This window comes from Plectropomus leopardus, chromosome 15, assembly GCF_026936395.1.
Source record: "Plectropomus leopardus strain MGB_pleo_1.0 chromosome 15, ASM2693639v1, whole genome shotgun sequence".
Classification (NCBI taxonomy): Eukaryota; Metazoa; Chordata; class Actinopteri; order Perciformes; family Serranidae; genus Plectropomus; species Plectropomus leopardus.
In genome coordinates, this window is record NC_142190.1 from 33,549,285 (window position 1) to 33,567,759 (window position 18,475).

Sequence of the window (18,475 nt, forward strand, 5' to 3'; positions counted from 1 at the left end):
GATTACAGAACATTTTTTTATGAAAATGTAATGTGATAAGTTAACAGTAAAACAACAACAACAACAACAACAATTTAAACATTTTTTGATGTCTATAAAGAAAGTTACCCTAACTTTCTGGGAACTAAAAGAAAACTTACCGCTGAAATTGTTGCACAGGTTGCATTGTACCAGAGAGGAAAGAGAGGCTTTTACAGTCTACGTACACAAACTACATTCAGCATGCCAACATGTTACCCTGTGCGTATAACTTACTCTGAGTAAATGCTTATCATCTGACAGGTCGCTGCTGATGTAGAAGCACAGGTATTTAATCCCATCACACACACTAATAGCACTATCAGACAGTAGGAAGTCAGGAAATACAAATTTTCTGTCTTTATTACGTCTGACAATCATGATGTTACACTTATTTGCATTATATGTTATGTCAAAATCAATACCATACTGTAAACAGACTCTCGATAACTGCTGAAGTCCAGCACTATATAGAGATGTAGTTTGAAGATCTCCAAAAACATCCAATTAACACTTCTTTACTGCTGAGAACCCCGCTAGATAACCATGCACAGCGCGACATGGAGCCGTTGCTTTCAGCTGTACAGTTTCCCATTTTCCCCCACATACCGTGAATGCAGCAGCAGCCCGGCGCAGGGGACAGGACAACATGGCTGCTGCTGCGGGCCGATACTACGGAGAAGGCGGCAGAGCAACGAAAAGACAGAAAACTGAGGACGGAGGAATGACAACGGTGAGGCTGTCCCATTGGTCTTAGTTATTAGCATTTTATTGTGCTAATAATTGCTGGGTTTTGTTTTTCTAAGGGAAGAATTTAGCTGGAAATAGTGGCGCTTATCAAGCAGCTAGCTCAAATGAAGAAGCTAATTTAGCTGACTGGCTAACCGAAGCAAACCAGTTCACGGTAACGATAATGTTACTTTGGTCAGGTTGATAAAGAGTAACGTTAACGGCCACGAACAACATAAAATAAAATCAACCACATATAAATATAATTTTCTGTACGGAAGGACACCAGGCTTTTGTTAACCGTGAGGTGTGCAAACACAAACAAATAGTCGTTTTCAGGCGGTTTTCATGTCAGCAGTAACTTACGTGAATAACGTAAGTAACGCTAATCACCAACGCAATAACCTTTGTTTTTATAAGAAAGTTACAGCTGGTGTGTAGCGCTGTACTGCTCCATCGTGTCTTCAGCAGCGGCATGAGAGCTCCGTGTCTCTAATGTTCTGTGCATCATGTTGTGTGGCCACTTCAGGAGAGCTATGATGACCCTCATAAACCGCTCCCCTCCCCGGTGGTGCACATCAGGGGCCTGGTGGACGGCATCATGGAGGCCGACCTGGTGGAGGCCCTGCAGGAGTTTGGGGCCATCAGGTAATATTAATGCAGACCCTGTAAGTTATGCATAACGTGCTCACTGTATTGACTTTATTTCTGCGTGGTGTGATTGTCATGCTGCAGGTTTAATGGACCTGATGTGTGAACCTTCACAGTCTCATAAAGGTATTCACAGATGACACAGTCCTGACCCACTGTCATTTTATCAAGATGCTGTGGGTGCTTTATTAGAAACCTGTTTCAGACTGTTCACATCCAGCAGAGAAAGAGCACTGCTGGAGTACAATGTTCACTTGCTTGTTGCGTCCACAAAGGAGGTCATGTTTTTGGTTTGGTTTATTAACACTGTTAGCTCGGCCTGCAACTGTGCCTACGGAGTTGACAGTGTTAACAGTTGATTTGTTTGAGGCAAATTACTTTTGAAAAGAACGGTTGTTTGCAGTTAGCCACCATGATTAGTTACTGGGACTAATGTGGAAAAGCTATGGCACTAACTAGCTTAATGTTACTTCCTCTATCTCACCGGATGTTGCACCCACAATAATTAAGGATAGGAAAAGTACAACCAGGTTGCCAATGATTTAAAACATTCATGTGGAAACGTGGTGCAGTAGTCCAGTCTTTAAGTCCTCTAACTCTTCTTGAAATATTTCTTTACAGTTATGTGGTTATGATGCCCAAGAAGCGCCAGGCCCTGGTGGAGTATGAGGACATGAATGGCTCCTGCAATGCTGTTACATATGCAGCGGAAAACCAGGTCTACATTGCAGGCCACCCCGCCTTCATCAATTACTCCACAAGCCAAAAGATCTCCCGGCCAGGAGACTCAGACGACACCCGCAGCGTTAACAGTGTGCTGCTCCTCACCATCATAAACCCCATCTATCCCATCACCACGGTAACAGATTATAAAAAAAACCTAACCTTGTGTTCCTGTGACAGTATTGCACCATAATTTATGGAGTAGTGTGTTGAACTGGATACATCAGTGTTTAATAACAAATCAGTGAACATGTCAGATATGAGTCTGGCAATGTGAAAAAATCTTTTTGATGTGGGTTAAACAAACTACATGGATACTGCTACACATTGGCACATTATCCATCTTATCATCTTCTGAGATTTTGCTATTCTGATTTATTTGAGCTTGCTTTTTCTGTGAATGGGTCTCTATACTGTGTAGTGAGATGAACCTCCTGCACTCTAAATTTTAAAAAAATTACCTAAATCTAATAAATCATTTACAGAGAGACTCTCCTGATTAGAAATAAGACAGGCAGAGGCAACTTTTCACAGAAACGTTTGGCTGACTTGGTATATGCAGCATCCAACTGGCTCCTCTTAGCTGAAGGCTGGTGTGTGCTGTAGTGCCATAAAGCCATAGGCACTTCTCTTCAGAGGACCGCGGCCCGCTGGACCAAGGTACAAAATGCTGGAAGCAGGCAACTGGGGGGCTCTGTGAGATCGGGATAGATGCCATTTTCTTTGTCGAAAGTTAGTGTACTATTAGATGGACTTCGAAACTGCTATTTTAAGGTGGAAAAGCTGCATAATATTGCTTTGAAGTGGGTAGAATGAGCACTGAGTTTGCTCATATTGAAAAATAGGCAGAGCAGCGGCATCTGTGCAGTGTAAAATTTAATGTGACAATAATAATCATAGTATTGGTGGAGTGTTCACAGGATCAAGGTAGAGATACTTATCATTATGGGCAGGATTGACTTCTTGGGTGGGTTCTTGCTGAAGTAGGCAGTGCAAGGTAGGTTTTCATTAACCCCCAAATTGCACAAATTGAAATTGCAAATACAAAATATGCCTATGGAAACAGGTCAGTTTAGAAAAAACTCAGATTTATCACAAAAAAGTTTTTTCTGCTCCTATTAGGTGGTATATCAGGCAATTTAAAAAAAAGCCATATTTCACAAAATTGCAATGGAAACATTTTTTGGCTTGTATAGGTCACATGATGCTATGGCTATGTGCTTGTCAGTAGGAACTGGCTCCCTCATGATGCAGCAGGAGCTACAAGAGATGTTACTGCGTCACATAACTCTTCAAAAGTTGAGTGGATCATATGGAAGTTTTGAATTATAATTCCTCTGTGAAATCGTGGACTATCAGCTCCCAGAAATCCCTCATACGTGGCCGCTCCCATGTAAGGTGCTCGCCTTTTCCTTATTGCACCATAACACGCCTACGTGGCCTTGGATTGTAAATAATGACGGCTAGTGTGGTGGCTGCAATAGAAATAAAGCTACTATTGTTTTGAACAACCATCACAATGCTTCTTGGAATGTTATCACCAGAGGAGAAATCATAGAACATCACTCAGTGGAAACTCAGTCATCTCGCAATTATTATTGACATTTCTAAAATATTGCTTAAGTTTTGCACAAATCTGTAATGGAAACCTACCTAGTTAGAATTCAAAGCAATATGGTAGGTGGAGTTTTAAAGTACATAGACCTTTTTTTTGCATCAGCATGGTTTTAAAATGCAAACAAACTGCATCTTGTCATTCTTTTCTTCTACATTTATACTTTTCCTAACAACTGTGGATTTCTTTTCCATTTTGATATCACTGAATACTTTTCATAGAAAATGCAATTATTAATCCATTTAAATTTGGGAAACAATCAGCAAAACAGTATGCTTTTGTGTTTGTCAAGTCAAGTCAAGTCAATTTTATTTATAGAGCCCATTATCACAAAAAATGGTTTTCCTCAGAGGGCTTTACAGTGTACGACATCCCTCTGTCTTTAGACCCTCACACCACCCAAGAAAAAACTCCCGAAACAGAACCCCTGTAACGGGGAAAAAAGGAAGAAACGTCAGAAAGAGCGGAGAAGATGATGAGGGATCCCTCTTCCAGGACGGACAGACGTGCAATAGATGTCGTAAATAACAAATTAAATACAATTGTGGCAAAGAGAGGGGGGGCACATCAGTAGTGGAAACAGACGCATGTCATATTACATTAACGATAGGTGTGAAATTATCAAATGCGCTCTATGATGATATTGTGGGTGTTGATAAGAGTCTCATGTGTATATTGATAGGGAGGTGTCCAAAGGGATGATCACAGCATCAGCAGGACCAAGACCACAATCAGGGCGAGCGAGGGGTACATCCAGGGTTGCGGCCAGGATCTGGGAAAGCTAGGAAACAAGGGAGCAGGAATGCTTCGGAGAGGCAACGGGATTAGGGTAGTGCAGTTCAACAGACCCAAGGTGGTGAGCAGTAAAAAGGATAAGCACTCAATGAGGATCCTAGAGTCACTGATCAGCAATTACGACTTAAATATGAATGCCAGAGAGCAGTAATAGAAAACAAAGAAAGAGAGAGGAAGCAGAGTCCGAGTGGCAGATCTGAACGGACTCAAAACCGGACGGGTCACACGGATGGGGATTTCAACTGAGCACAAGAAACTTGTGCTCCAGGAATATACACACTAACAAAACTAGGGTCACTAATCAGCTATTATGGCTTAAATATAAAAGTCAGAGAGCAGTGTTAGTGCTCTCTGACCCCTATAGAAAGTCCCCTGGCAAGTTAAACCTATGTCATGTGTGATGTTGTTTAAAGGTGATATGTGCACTATATATGTCAGAGGATTACTATATTAACTTTTCTGTGTGCCTCCACAGGATGTACTCTACACCATTTGTAACAACTGTGGTCCTGTACAGAGAATTGTCATCTTCAGAAAGAATGGTGTTCAGGCCATGGTAGAATATCCTTTCAAGAATTGTCTTGAAGAATTGTCTTTTTTTTATTCGACAGTGGTCTTTTGGACACAATTGTACAATATGTTGACGTTTAGTTATACCGTGTTCCTCAGTAGTTTTCATGCAATCAGACCTTACCTTAACTCATTGCTGCCACATTTGATTCGGTCCAAAGTGCTCAGAGGGCGAAGGCCTCTCTGAATGGGGCAGACATCTATTCTGGCTGCTGCACTCTAAAGATCGAATATGCCAAGGTAAGTGTATGGTAATGTCTAATCAACCTTTGTGCCCTCACACTAGATGTCAGTGAGAGGAAACTAGTTTTGATTTTTGAAATGCAATTATATTTACAGCCAGCACGCCTTAATGTCTTCAAGAATGACCAGGACACGTGGGACTATACCAACCCCAACCTCAGTGGCCAAGGTAACATACTGTCCCCAACCCTTCTTCCCCTTTTTTCTTCCTCTTTTCCTCTCATTCCACTGTATGGGATGGTATGGGTTCTCTGCCTCCAGGGGTATTTCCTGTGATCACAGAGTAGTGGTTTCTTCCACTGTCCACCATGCTATTCAACTCAGTGTTCACAGGCAGTATTCCTGTGATGCCCTCACAGTCTTCATGCATTTTCTCGCAACACAGCAGGCTCAAAGTAAGGGCATGAGGAGCAACCTCAAGGGCAGCCAACCTCTATTACACGCTCATGCATGTGAACAGCCCAATGCAGCCGTCACAGTAGCATATGCAGACGCACCATTCTTCACATAGGTTCACATTCCCTATAGAGCATGTCACAGATACACAACCTCACCCCCCTGTCCAGGGTTGGGCCGATGTAAACATTTACAAACCGGTTTGATATTAAGAAACGGACCTGACCGGATTGGACCAGAATAGTGAATATTACCACTAGGTGTCGCACTTGAGTCAGCAACTGCTCCCGAGTAGAACAAAATGACACTGTGTCCTAACAGCAAACGAGCGTCACACTATAACCACCACAACTGTTGAATCATATAATGTTGGAGCTCTCAGTCCACATTGACTCTATTAAAAATGCACCTCTGATATATCATGCAACAAACCACAAAGACTAGAGATCGGTTTTTGAACAGAAAACCCATTTTTGTTGTAATGTTTACTTGAAATAACACACTATATAGCCAACAGCAAGTAGGTTGTTATCACTGATCATCTTTTACCATAAACTTTAAGTTTCCTGGCTATCTCCAGCCAGCTGCGACCTCATATAGGTTTTTGGAGTAAAGTGAGGAGGTGTCATAATTATAACTCCTCATTTTCACTTCATCAATGAGCCCTTCTCATCTATTGCTGCAACGACAGGAATAAATGCAAACGGCATCCTACTTAAGTTCAGCTTAAAGCGCTCACAGCCAATTAGAACACATCTTTTGTAAGCTTAAATCCAAAATGCATTTAACAAACAAAACGTTTCTCCCTCTACCCCTCCCACCTCTGTTGAAATTTGATCTCCTTTATGTTACTGGCCTCTGCTGGCAGTGAATTGCACACGGTCTGTCAGACACCAATGACTCTATTAGTATACAATAAACACAATATGTTAATCACATTGTTATATAGCTTATTCTAATGTAATACTAGATGGAGTTAGCGCTGTTACGCTGTCAGCACAGGTTGCTGTTGTAGGCTACCTTTTAGTGTGCCAGAACTTGGTATAATGACAAATGCCAGTTCAGCCGATTTGTATAAAATCAAACCGGTTTAAACCTGTACACCGGACTGGAACGGAAATAACGGAAATCGACCCAACTCATCCCCCTGCCTACTATACACTACAGAAACTATCACACCTGTTAGCATTCTTTCAAACATAGTGGAGATTTTATCATAGTTAATCTAAGTCATTCCACCAGCAAGCTGAGTTGACTTGTTAGGCCATTCGGCACACCTCTGGTTAAAGGTCCCATGAAACGACTCCTGAGATCTGAAACATTTTTCAGGCATTGATGTGTGGAACATGTATTCTTGCTTGCAGGAAGGACTTAATGACCCTGCTCTTATCTGGTCTTTGCATGCGTCTTGGGTGAACAAATCATGAGTGGACAGCTCTAAGTACAGGTGTGAGTGCACCCAGTGTGTCTTCAGTGCACCTAAGGATCAGATCACTTATATCACATGCGGGGGTATGCTGGACCACATATGGCCACATTCTTTCAGCACTGTGTACGCCTATGTGTCCTCGGCCATATCGATGGTTTGCCTACTTGGCTGTCTTTCTTGCTGAAATGACAACCTCCCTGGAAAAGCAAACTTTCTGTTGCTGCTGTTACACAGCTCACACAGCGCAGAAAGACCATCTCTGCAGCCACTCCCCTCCCAAACAGTCAGTTCAGCATCTGTCGAATTGGCACGAACCAACACAACAGCCGCTGTTTAACTGTCCCAACAATCTCATATCAACTCTGTTGTTAAACCTGTAAAAAAAAAACTTTTGGTAACAATAGCCATGATTAGCCATGTCACTGACTGTGTGTGCGTGTGTGCGAACGCACGTGCAAGTACACTCTCTCCTGCTGTACCCATCACAGAGCTCACACTTGAATTAAATGATGTAGGTCTACATGTTTGTTTGCACACAGAGTGGGAAAGTGGTAGCAGATCAGTGTTCACAAGTGGAGACACTCTTTTTTTGGCATTTTTGCCTTTATTTGACAGGACAGATCAATAGTGTGAAAGGGGGAGAGAGGGGATTACATGCCGCAAAGGGCCACAAGCGGGAATCGAACTCGAGGCCGCTGCGGCAAGTACACTGCCTGTATTCATGAAGTGCCTGCTTTATCCACTCAGCCACCGATGCCCCATGTAGACACATTCTAATGCCAAGTCTGATCACACTGACTGTAAGTTGTCCACTTGTGATCTAATCACCCAAGATGCATATTAGTACCTGATGTAAAGGCTTCATGCTGGGAGGGCTTGGGTTTGAGTTTAGGCGGAGCATTTTCGATTAGCAAACACAGTAGGTGCTGAAGTTGGCATCTGAGTCTGTGAGTACATTTTTATTGGATGGATTATTTTACATACGTCCCAAGTACATGATGAGTTATTTAAAAAAGACACTTATCAGTTTGCAAAAGTGTGGGGATCTAGTATAATTAATGATGGGCAAAATTTTTTGGTGTTTTGCACATAACCAGTGATGGTGGAACAACAGATCCAGAACACAAGAATATTCTGCATTTCATGGGACCTTTTTAATGGAAAATTAGAAACTCAGTTTTTAGTGTCATCCACATTATTAATCTTTCAAATCAGTATTTGTAGTGACAACAAATTTGTATTGTTTTAAGACTCACTGATGAACTTTGGCAAAGGCCAAATAATATGGACATAATTTTTTATGGGCAGGAATTACATAATTTGTTATTAGATATGAGTTTTGTTAATGTAATGCTAAAGCAACATGTTAATAATAGGCAAAGAACAGAAAAACAAGATAATCGCATGCCTAAAAAAAAGGAGCTTAATCAGCCACTTAGCACTTTGTGGTTTACTGTTAGGTAATAAGATTTCAGGGTATGGGATGGAGAAGATGATACTGCAGTTCATATTTGCTTTAGATTCTGTGTGGTCAGCAGGGATTTTGCTGTGATTTTAAACGTGACTACGGATAATTACGCAAGTGTATCTGTATGGAGGATTTTTAAAAAATATATTTTATTATTATTTTTATTTATTTATTTGCCAAACACTGTAAAAGGTTGTAGGTTTTTGTTTTCTTGCACACAACCGGGACGACAACATGTACATTTCAGGTTTTATACAGGTGTTTGACCTTTTTCTGGATATTCTGTAGATTGTAACTGCCTTACGAACTGGAGGTTCTCCTTATGTCCTCACTGTGCAAACTCATACAGGCTTACGTCAACCTCTAAGCAGACACAGCGACTTCTACAGCTACAGTATAACAGCACCCACAGCCACAAGTAATGTGTATCTGCTCTGTGGCATACATCGGACACAGTGGGGCAACAAATACTGGAACACAACCTCAACTCAGTACTTCCTTATTCCAAGTCCATCATCACCCCTATCTCCACCACCTGACATGGGAATCATTTTATTTTTGGTGGTGGACAGTAGCCACCATTTCAGTGTGAGGGACAGAAATACGGCACGGCCATGCTAACAGACACCTCGCATATCCACCACAGACCGATGTTGATAGATTGATAAGCATCTACCACCACCTCTTTACCAGTACAGCACATCTCATCTGCAGAGCCCTGAGGAGTCGCCACTTTTGACACAACACATTGATGAGGAGGGCGGGAGTCAGGTGTGTGGTCATTGTGGCCACGCCTCCTAGCCCTTGGGATGTGCCTGCCATAACACAACCACAGGGAGCAACAGAGGAGTTTTCAGACAGATTCAGCCCGACCAGGGAACAGATGATACCACATACTGGGGCAGTAAACAAAAAGAGGCCATTTCTTTCTCAGATGCTAAAAGCGCTCGTCTCTACCTTCCTGTGCCGAACACAACATGACAACACAACGAGCTGAATATCCACGGCAACACACAGCTGAACTGCCATGACAACACATCTTCATGCAGCCATTCAAGATGATTTATTGTCAAGCACTAGATGCCTTTTCACTTTGCAAGTGGCTGACAGCTATTAAACCAAATAAGCAAGCATCATGTGAGCGTCCATTTTTACATGAGAAGAAATATCCACAGGGGGGCCTATGAAGACACAAGCATCAGACACCTATCAAGCATACAAGCACAAAGGCAAACAGATCAAAAATCCTTTCCTAAACCTTTTTTACATTTATGGACTCTGTTCTGTTTTTTCCCTGTACCTTCTTCCCCATTTCCCTTCTTCTCTCTGTGCTGTTCTTGTGTTGTTTCTGCGTTGTTTCATTTTCCCTTTTTTTGCACTGGCCCATAGTGATGCCTTTAACGCCTCCCGTGTGATGCAGGTTTGGCTCAGTGTGTCTGTGGACAGACAGCCCACTCTCAAATGGTGCAAATGTCCTGCTTTGTGGTCAGAGCACGGTAAGCTGGAAATCAGCCTCAAATAGCAACTTTCAAAACAAAGCGGCAGCAAGGCAAAACCAAGCATGGATGTGTGGATGTACTTTTCTCTCTGGTGGTGGGGATGCAAGGAAGGAAAGAAGGAAGAAAAGACTGAAGAGGGAAAATGAGTTGAGGCTGGAGTCAAGAGGTTGGCGGGTAGCATCCTTGCTGAAGACTGCCCCCTACCTGCCCACTGTGTCCCATGCTCCATGTGTGGTGCTGTAAGTACTTGACAGAAATGAATTAATAATCTGACTTGATGGTTAAAAGTTATGTAAAACTAAAACAACATGACCATTTTGAAATTGTTGAGCCATCATGTGTTAATACTAGAATAATTTAATGTTGTTGATAAACTGGCTCTGAATTCTCATGCTAACTTTGCTACTTTTTTTATTACTGTTAATATATTCTAATGATTTGCTTCATATAGGATCTGCTGATTATACTGTCTTGTGTAGGGTTAGCAAGCACTTTAGTACATAAGGGAATAAGTGGAGGCAGCTTCGACTTTGATATTTGGGTAAAACTTAGTTTATAATTTGGCTTTTACTGTCCTGTTGCAACACTAGTAATTTACATGCAGCTTTCAAATTGCCCATTCTAAAGGTGGAATTTTATATTACAGATTTGGATTTTGGTTTTAGTGCTGGCTGTTTTTATTTGGTTTTCGCACTGATCTAAGGTTATTTTCACACCTAGTAGTGACACATGATGATGACATCCACGGGTTTTGTTTGCTTGAGTAAGGATTTAATTGAACTAAGATGGATTAAGTAATTTTTTCTGATCATTTCTTGTTGAATAAAACTATCAGACTTTGGTATATTCAGATTATATGCAGTATGCAAATTCTATGCAGAGTGGGCTGTGGAAGTGGTGCTCATATTTTTAAGTCCTCATTTGATGACTATTCCCAGTGATCTCCCCTTGAATTGCTCATCAGGGTGTGGTTTTCAAGGCATACTCAATTGGCAGTCTGCAATTAAGCATTCATTATAAGCAGCCACAGATTTTGTATGATTAACTTCATTAGTTGCAATGCATTATCCATGGTGTTCAATGCACATTCTCCCAGTTTTTATTTCACAGTGTGTACCTGCAGTCCATGCATATCATAAATATGCTGCAGATAAATATTTTGGTTACAGTGCAGGTTGTATTTGGGATAGTGAATCTATTTTTTGTTTATGTAGAATTGCAAAATAACAACGTTTCACCAAACAGATAATGTGAAATATGTTTGGGTGATACTAAGAAATTGTGTTTGCTGACATAATTGTAAGTTGCATAGAGGAGAAACACTGTATCATTAGGTGATAGTAATGAGGATGAAAAAGACTTTAATGACAGGTGCTCCATCTGAAAATACTGAATGTGTTAAAAATGACACCAATAGGGCCACCACTTGGTGAGTTTTAATTTCTTATATGTTTTGAGTAGGAACTCATAAATCTAACACTAACGTGGGAATGTTGTTCACACAGCCACGCTGCACAAGTGTGTCAAATTTCATACAGTTCTATCCACAGGGGCGCTGCAGTATCATTAAAACATGACATTTTAACAATTCTAATGACTTTAATTAAATTTAATTAAATGTAGTTTCATTAATCACTATAAGTTCATTTCCACTTCCTAAAAAGTTCAGACAATGTGTAAAACATAAACAAAAACAGAATGCAAGGATTTGCGAATCCTTTTGGACCTATATTGATCTGAGCACTGTACAAAGACAAGATATATATATTGTTCAAATTGAAAAACTTTATTGTTTTTTCTGTAAGTATACATTTATTTTGAATTTGATACCTGCAAGACGTTCCAAAAAAGTTTACCCCTGTTTTACATTATTGTTTCTTTTAAAAATGCTCTGTAAGTGTTTTGAAACTGAGGACAGTAAATGTTGAATTTTTGAAAGTGAAATTCTTTTTCTTGACATACGACTTCAGTTGCATTGCTGTATTGAGCATTTCATAATGCACCACAAATTTTCAATGGCAGTCATGTCTGGACTGCAGGCGTGTTAGAACACGTGCAGAATATATCTGGTTGTCTTGCTGGAATAAAAAGGGACGTCCCTGAAAAGGATGTCGTCTGCATGGCAGCATATGTTGCTCCAAAACCTGGATTTACCTTTAAACGTTTATGGTGCCTTTACAGATGTGAAGTTACCCATGATGCCATGGGTACTAACACCACACTCCATCACAGGTGCTTTGAACTTCAAGCTGGTAACAATCTGGATGTTCCTGTTCCTCTTTAGCCTGGAGGACATGATGTTTATGATTACCAAAAACAATCTGAAAGGTGAACTGTGTTTACTGACAGTGGTTTTCTAAAGTGTTTCCGAGCCCATGCATTAATATTCTTAATACAATCATGTTGGATTTCTAAGCAGTGCAGCCTAAGGTGTCAACAGTCATGGGCATTCAATGTTGGTTTTCAGCCCTACCCCATTCTCTGAATCTTTTTTCGTTGTATCATAGATTGTAGACGGTGAAATTCTTAAATTCCTTCTAAGTGTGCTTTTAGAAACATTGTGCTGAAACTGTTGGAGTATGTGCCCAAGTAGTCTAACTCGCAGTGAAGGACTGAGCCTTTTGAGGATGCCTCTTTCATACCCAATCATGATACTTTAATCTGTTACCAATAAACCTTTTAACCTGTGGAATGTTTCAAACATATGTTTATTGAGCATTCCACAACTAGTTGCCCCATCCCAACTTTTTGGAAACATGTTGCATGCATCAAATTCTGGACAAGAGTATACTTACCCAAAAAAAAAAAAAGAAGAAAGATTTGGTCAGTTTCAACAATAAATATCTTGCCTTTGTACTGCATTCAATTGAAAATAGGTCAAAATGGATTTGCAACTCGTTACATTATTTTTTTAAATTTATAGTTTATAGATCATCCAAACTTTGTTGGAATTGGGATTGTAAATTGTTGATCTGCTAACCATCAGGAAGTTGCCCTTACAAAACGGGTGGCAGATGACACTGAGAATTCACCTTGGGTTTTGTTGACTGGAGCACACAGGAGAACCTTTTTTTTTTTTTTTTTTTAACGACATAAATGGGGTAAAATTATATTACATTTTGGCACTTTGATGGCTTTAAGTCAGTCTACAATTTGGGTGTAATTCTCTCCCCTTCATAATGTTATCTAGTCAAAATGTTTGATGTCAGTTCACTTCTTATGTTATACCTCTGTTGTGTCCTGGTTTGTAACAACTGTATAGTTCCAATAGTTTTCAATAAAACATACTCAGAGTGCAGGTGCTGTTCTCAGCACTGATGCATTTTTTCCCTCTGTCAGCCTTTACCTGAATGTTTCCTTTACATATTATTGCCTAGTATGTAAAAGGATGTTTATACAATGTTGCCAAATTTATACTTTTTTAATGTCTGTTTGGATTTGACGTGTGTATATGTGTACTTGCACAGATGCTGATGGTGAAGGCAATTGGAACAATTCACAAGGTGTGTGTGTGTGTGTGTGTGTGTGTGTCTGTGTGTGTGTGTTTGCACTAGGATGGCTGATAAAGGAGGCCTTTTAAAAGAATAATTGAAAGCTATTTTCCAAAAAAACTGCTAAAAAAATCTCCATTATGTCACATGTTAGATTAGCAAAATAGAGCCTGCAGACTTTTATTTTTACATTACTGATGTCAGGCCCTTTTCTTGCATGTTAATCACAATCTTGTCCCATGGTATATTTTAAGTCTGATACTTTTATCAAGGAAGCTGTTTGATAGGCAACTTTTATTTTACCATTTTAGATCCCAATGCCAATCCCAACAAACGTCAGAGACAGCCTGCTCTTTTGGGAGACCACCCACCGGATTATGGTAGATATCCATTCACTAAATTGATCTGACATTTTGAAGAATGGATCACATTCCAATACTGTGCCTATACCACAATTTGGTTTTTTTTCTCCAATTAAGGTGGCCCTCAAGGAGGTTATCATGGCTACAATGATGACAGCTACGGTCCCCCTCCTCCCCACCGCATGGGGCCAGGTATCGGTGGGCGTGGGCGTGGTAGCCAGCGCTACGGCCCTGGTTATGGACCACCACCCCCGGAGTATGGTCCTCACGCTGACTCCCCGGTTCTTATGGTTTATGGCCTTGAGCCCTCTAAGATCAATGCCGACAAGGTCTTCAACATTTTCTGCCTCTATGGCAACGTAGAGAGGGTGAGTGAAATGACGCTAACTTAACACTCTTGTAGCAATAGTCATGAGACACCCCAAAATTGATGGCTGGAATCCTCTACTTTCAAAAAATTAAATGTGATGGTATAGTTTAATGGATAGTGATCACTGAAGTTTAGGTGGTGACAATTACTCTGCTCATTTAAGTGACAAGCAAAAGAAGTGATAGATGGTTATTACAACAGTTGGCAAGGAAAAGATGTTTCCTGCTGAGCTTCAACAATTGGACAAATAGTTGACCATAAAAGGAGGGAGAAGTTAGACATGTAGTTAGCTCTGTCAATTAGCTATAACCAAAAAAAAGGTCTTTAATAAATGGGCTTAGTGCCTATGCTAAGGTCAGAGGTCAATTACATTGTGATATAATGTTCAACAAAAACACTTTTCTGGCCATTAATCAATTGGTGGTACTCATCTTGTGTGCCATGGATATAATCTGCAACTTGGTGGCAATATAAAACCACACAGCACTAATTCTGGTTTTCACTATTTTTTAAATACTTCATAGAATAAATAATTAATGAATGGAGGAACTCATTGACAGAGTAATTGATAATGACAATAATAATGACTTACAGCATTAGCGTCTTGCTCTTTTTTGTGTGAGTCAGTTAGATATTGTCTTTCTTCAGATTAAGTTCATGAAGAGTAAGCCTGGAGCAGCTATGGTGGAGATGGGAGACTGTTACTCTGTGGACAGGGCCATCACTCACCTCAACAACAATTTCCTTTTCGGACAGAAACTCAACGTCTGGTAAGAGCTGTTGTCCAGACCATTACAACACATCGGCTCTTAAAAAGATACCAAGTGCAGACCTAGATATGCAGATGAAAGACCTCTGTCCCTCTCTCCTTGGCAGTGTGTCCAAGCAGCAGGCTATTGTGCCGGGACAGTGCTACCAGTTAGAGGACAACACCAGCAGCTTCAAAGATTTCCACGGATCCCGCAACAACCGCTTCACCTCCCCAGAGCAGGCAGCCAAGAACCGAATCCAGCACCCCAGTAATGTCCTACACTTCTTTAATGCACAGCCCGACATCTCCGTAGAGATCTTCAACCAGGTAGGAAACGCCACCATCATTCTGTCTATGAAATCTACATTTCATGCACACCACCTCAAATTTTCACTTTAACTTTGATTTCAGGTCTGCGATGAGCTGGGAATTAAGAGCCCCACAAGTGTGAAACTTTTCACTGGAAAGAGTGAGTAATATGAGTTGAGACAGCCTGGCTAATAGGATAAACTGGTTTTTCTAATGAATAATAATAAATTATGATTCTGGCTTCTAGATTCTGAAAGCATGTGAAGTAATGAGTGGGTAGGAAGATGTTTGTAAGAATACAAAACATTTACAATACAGGGTACTGTTGGTGTGTCAGAAACCCAATTTCTTTTTCTAAATACATAACTCAATTCCTTTAATTCATTTGAGTTAAAATTACATTGCACACAATACATTTCAGATGGTTTTGGATATTGGTACTTTAGCTGTGTTGCAGCTGCTAGGGGTCTGTTCAGGGACATTAGTGCATGATCATAAAAACTATACAGATCTCTGTTTAGCTGGATGCATTAACACACAGTTAAGTGTTATCTAACCAGTCATATTTTGTGGCACAAAAGGTGAACGAAGTTCGTCTGGCCTTCTGGAGTGGGAATCCATCAATGATGCCATGGAAGCTCTTGCTCTGATGAACCATTACCAGATGAAGAACCCTAGTAAGTTCTCACCTTGTGACAATAAAATATCAGCATGTTTTTATTAGGGATGTCTCAAACTGATCTCAACCATCATTATCTGGGCCAATCAGGGCATTTTTTGACAGAGGCCTCAACTGTAGCGCACGGTGTTTCTCTGCCCTGCTCTGAGGAGAGACAGACAGTAGTGCTGAGTTTACTACAGCCTCACTCACCACTGCAAGTATACGAGCTAAAGCAGACATAGCCAAATGTATTAATGAAGCGTATTCCAACCAAAAGATGTGACGACGGGTGAGGCTTTTTTTTTTTATTGAGCACTGGGGAGGGACTTGTGTTTTTTATTTTAGCTTATGTGAGTGACATACAACTTTAAACTGTAGTATTTTGTATTTCTTTTAAGAAATTTTAGTCAGTTGCTCAGCGTCATTTGATTATATGTACATGACACAGTGTTTTTTCCTCTGAAGTTATTAAAAATAAACATTTTGACTTAATCGATAGCAGTTAGCCGAAAGGGGCATATCTCCACCTACTGTGGCAGAGTCTGACATACTTCCATCAATATATAGATTATCCTCCTGTGCTTGTATTGCCCGTCTGTCTGTCCTGGAAGAGCAATCCCTCCTCAGTTGCTCTTCCTGAGGTTTCTACTACTTTTCCCTGTTAAAGGATTATTTGGGGGGAATTTGTCCTTAGTCGTAGTGAGGGTCCAAAGACAAGAGGGATGTCGTATGCTGTAAAGTCCTCTGATGCAAATTGTGATTTGTGATAACTGGCTTTTTAAATTAAATTGACTTGACCAGTAGTCCAATGAAATGACCTTATTGAGCCAAAGCCATAGCTCAATTTATCTGTGCATGGAAATGCACTGACTGAGAATACTCTCTTAAAGGGACAGACAGTAAAAGAATTAAGTAATAATAATATTAATAATGCTAATGCATTGCAGAGCTATTCATTTATTCACATTGTCAAGCACAGGCTATACATGGGATTGATTTTATATAATTTCTAAGAAGCCTACTGAAAGTGTGCACAGTACAGCTGTATTATCTAGGAAAATAGAAGTATCAGATTGGAACTTGGGATCAGGGCAAAAAAAACATGATCTTGACATCCCTATATTTTATATAAGTGGGCTGTGGAGTTTTCATGATACATTGTGAATTTTAAGCATTTTACCAACTTTAAAATGTATGGCTTTTCTTTCTGTGTCTTATCTCTTCCAGGTGGACCTTACCCGTACACGCTGAAGCTGTGTTTCTCAACCACACACCATGCCAACTAAATACTCTTCCCTCAAACCATTTTTAATGTTTTGTGTCTCTGCATAGAGTATATTACAGCTCTGTTGTCATGTCCCATTAATACATTGAATCAGTATTGACTAAAACTAGGACTAACATGCTTTAGAACATGATTGTATGATTTATTATACCTTTACCATATTTGTCAATCAGTTGTTTATTTTGTACGTGCACAACACTAGATTTGAATAACCTCCCACTACACTGAAGTAATAAGTCAATGTGGACCTCAGCTTTTGTTTTTTTTTTAAATCAAGTAAAAAGTAACAATACAGTGAATACTGATAGAAGCAGTGTTCATGTCTTCACTGATGTTTGTATTGTATCTTTCATTATTTCTTCACTCTTGACTGGGAAACATCTCTGGCCATTCATGGGGAATATAAATACACTGATCGGCAGGTTTTTATAGAGAGAAGCAGCTGTAGTTTTGTGAATGGACAAGGTCACACCGACATCTCTGTTCTGAAATGTTAAGATGCCTTCCATGTGTTGATACCTGGACTACAGAAGATTATCAGTATGAAGATTAAAGGATGGCAGACATGCAGATTATGGTTATCTGTTAGAGGTGTGCTTATTCACTGTCAACATTTAATGTCAAGTTGTCACTTTTTTAGTAAATAATACTGTGAATATTACTTTGGCTTGAATTACTCAATTAACTAAAATCTCTTTGTTTCAGTTTCTACGTGCCTGCATTAGGTAGCTTGGATTGGGAGACTCCCTGGCTATACGCACAGTTTCTGAAGCCTAATCTGAAGTTATTACATGTGTTTAGACCTATACTGAATTATTTTCAACAGGGATCTCTGTATTCACAACATACAGATACATTCAAGCAGTTTGTAATAATGATTGATTTCCTCAAATCGATTATTTAGATATTTACCTACATAGTTTTTTTTAATGATTTAGATTTAAGCCTGTTATTAGCAGGACATCCAAAATACATCACTGGAGTTAAATAAATATTTAGTATAATACAACAGTCGTGACACAATACTGTGTTGCATCACTATTGGTGAGATTAGTTGTTGGCTGCATGTGTACAGTGTCCTGGTAACGTTGTGTTTCTCCATGTTGTTTT

At 40.1% G+C, this 18,475-nt stretch overlaps 1 protein-coding gene across 2 annotated transcripts; it reads left to right on the top strand.

Annotated features, from left to right (window-relative positions):
* The first annotated feature begins 589 nt into the window (after positions 1 to 589).
* hnrnpl (heterogeneous nuclear ribonucleoprotein L) lies at positions 590 to 18,026 on the top strand. 2 transcript variants are annotated; one of them, XM_042498816.2, is made up of 14 exons: positions 590 to 751; positions 1,277 to 1,395; positions 2,020 to 2,257; positions 5,007 to 5,092; positions 5,245 to 5,341; positions 5,441 to 5,513; positions 13,604 to 13,639; positions 13,939 to 14,007; positions 14,107 to 14,357; positions 15,008 to 15,129; positions 15,236 to 15,437; positions 15,522 to 15,579; positions 16,001 to 16,096; positions 17,308 to 18,026. In XM_042498816.2, the coding sequence occupies exons 1-14, from the start codon at positions 668 to 670 to the stop codon at positions 17,364 to 17,366; spliced, it is 1,590 nt and encodes a 529-aa protein (XP_042354750.1). In that variant the 5' UTR covers positions 590 to 667; the 3' UTR covers positions 17,367 to 18,026. The 2 variants fall into 2 exon arrangements, with proteins under 2 accessions (XP_042354750.1, XP_042354751.1); XM_042498817.2 differs by lacking the exon at positions 13,604 to 13,639.
* The last annotated feature ends 449 nt before the right edge of the window (positions 18,027 to 18,475 follow it).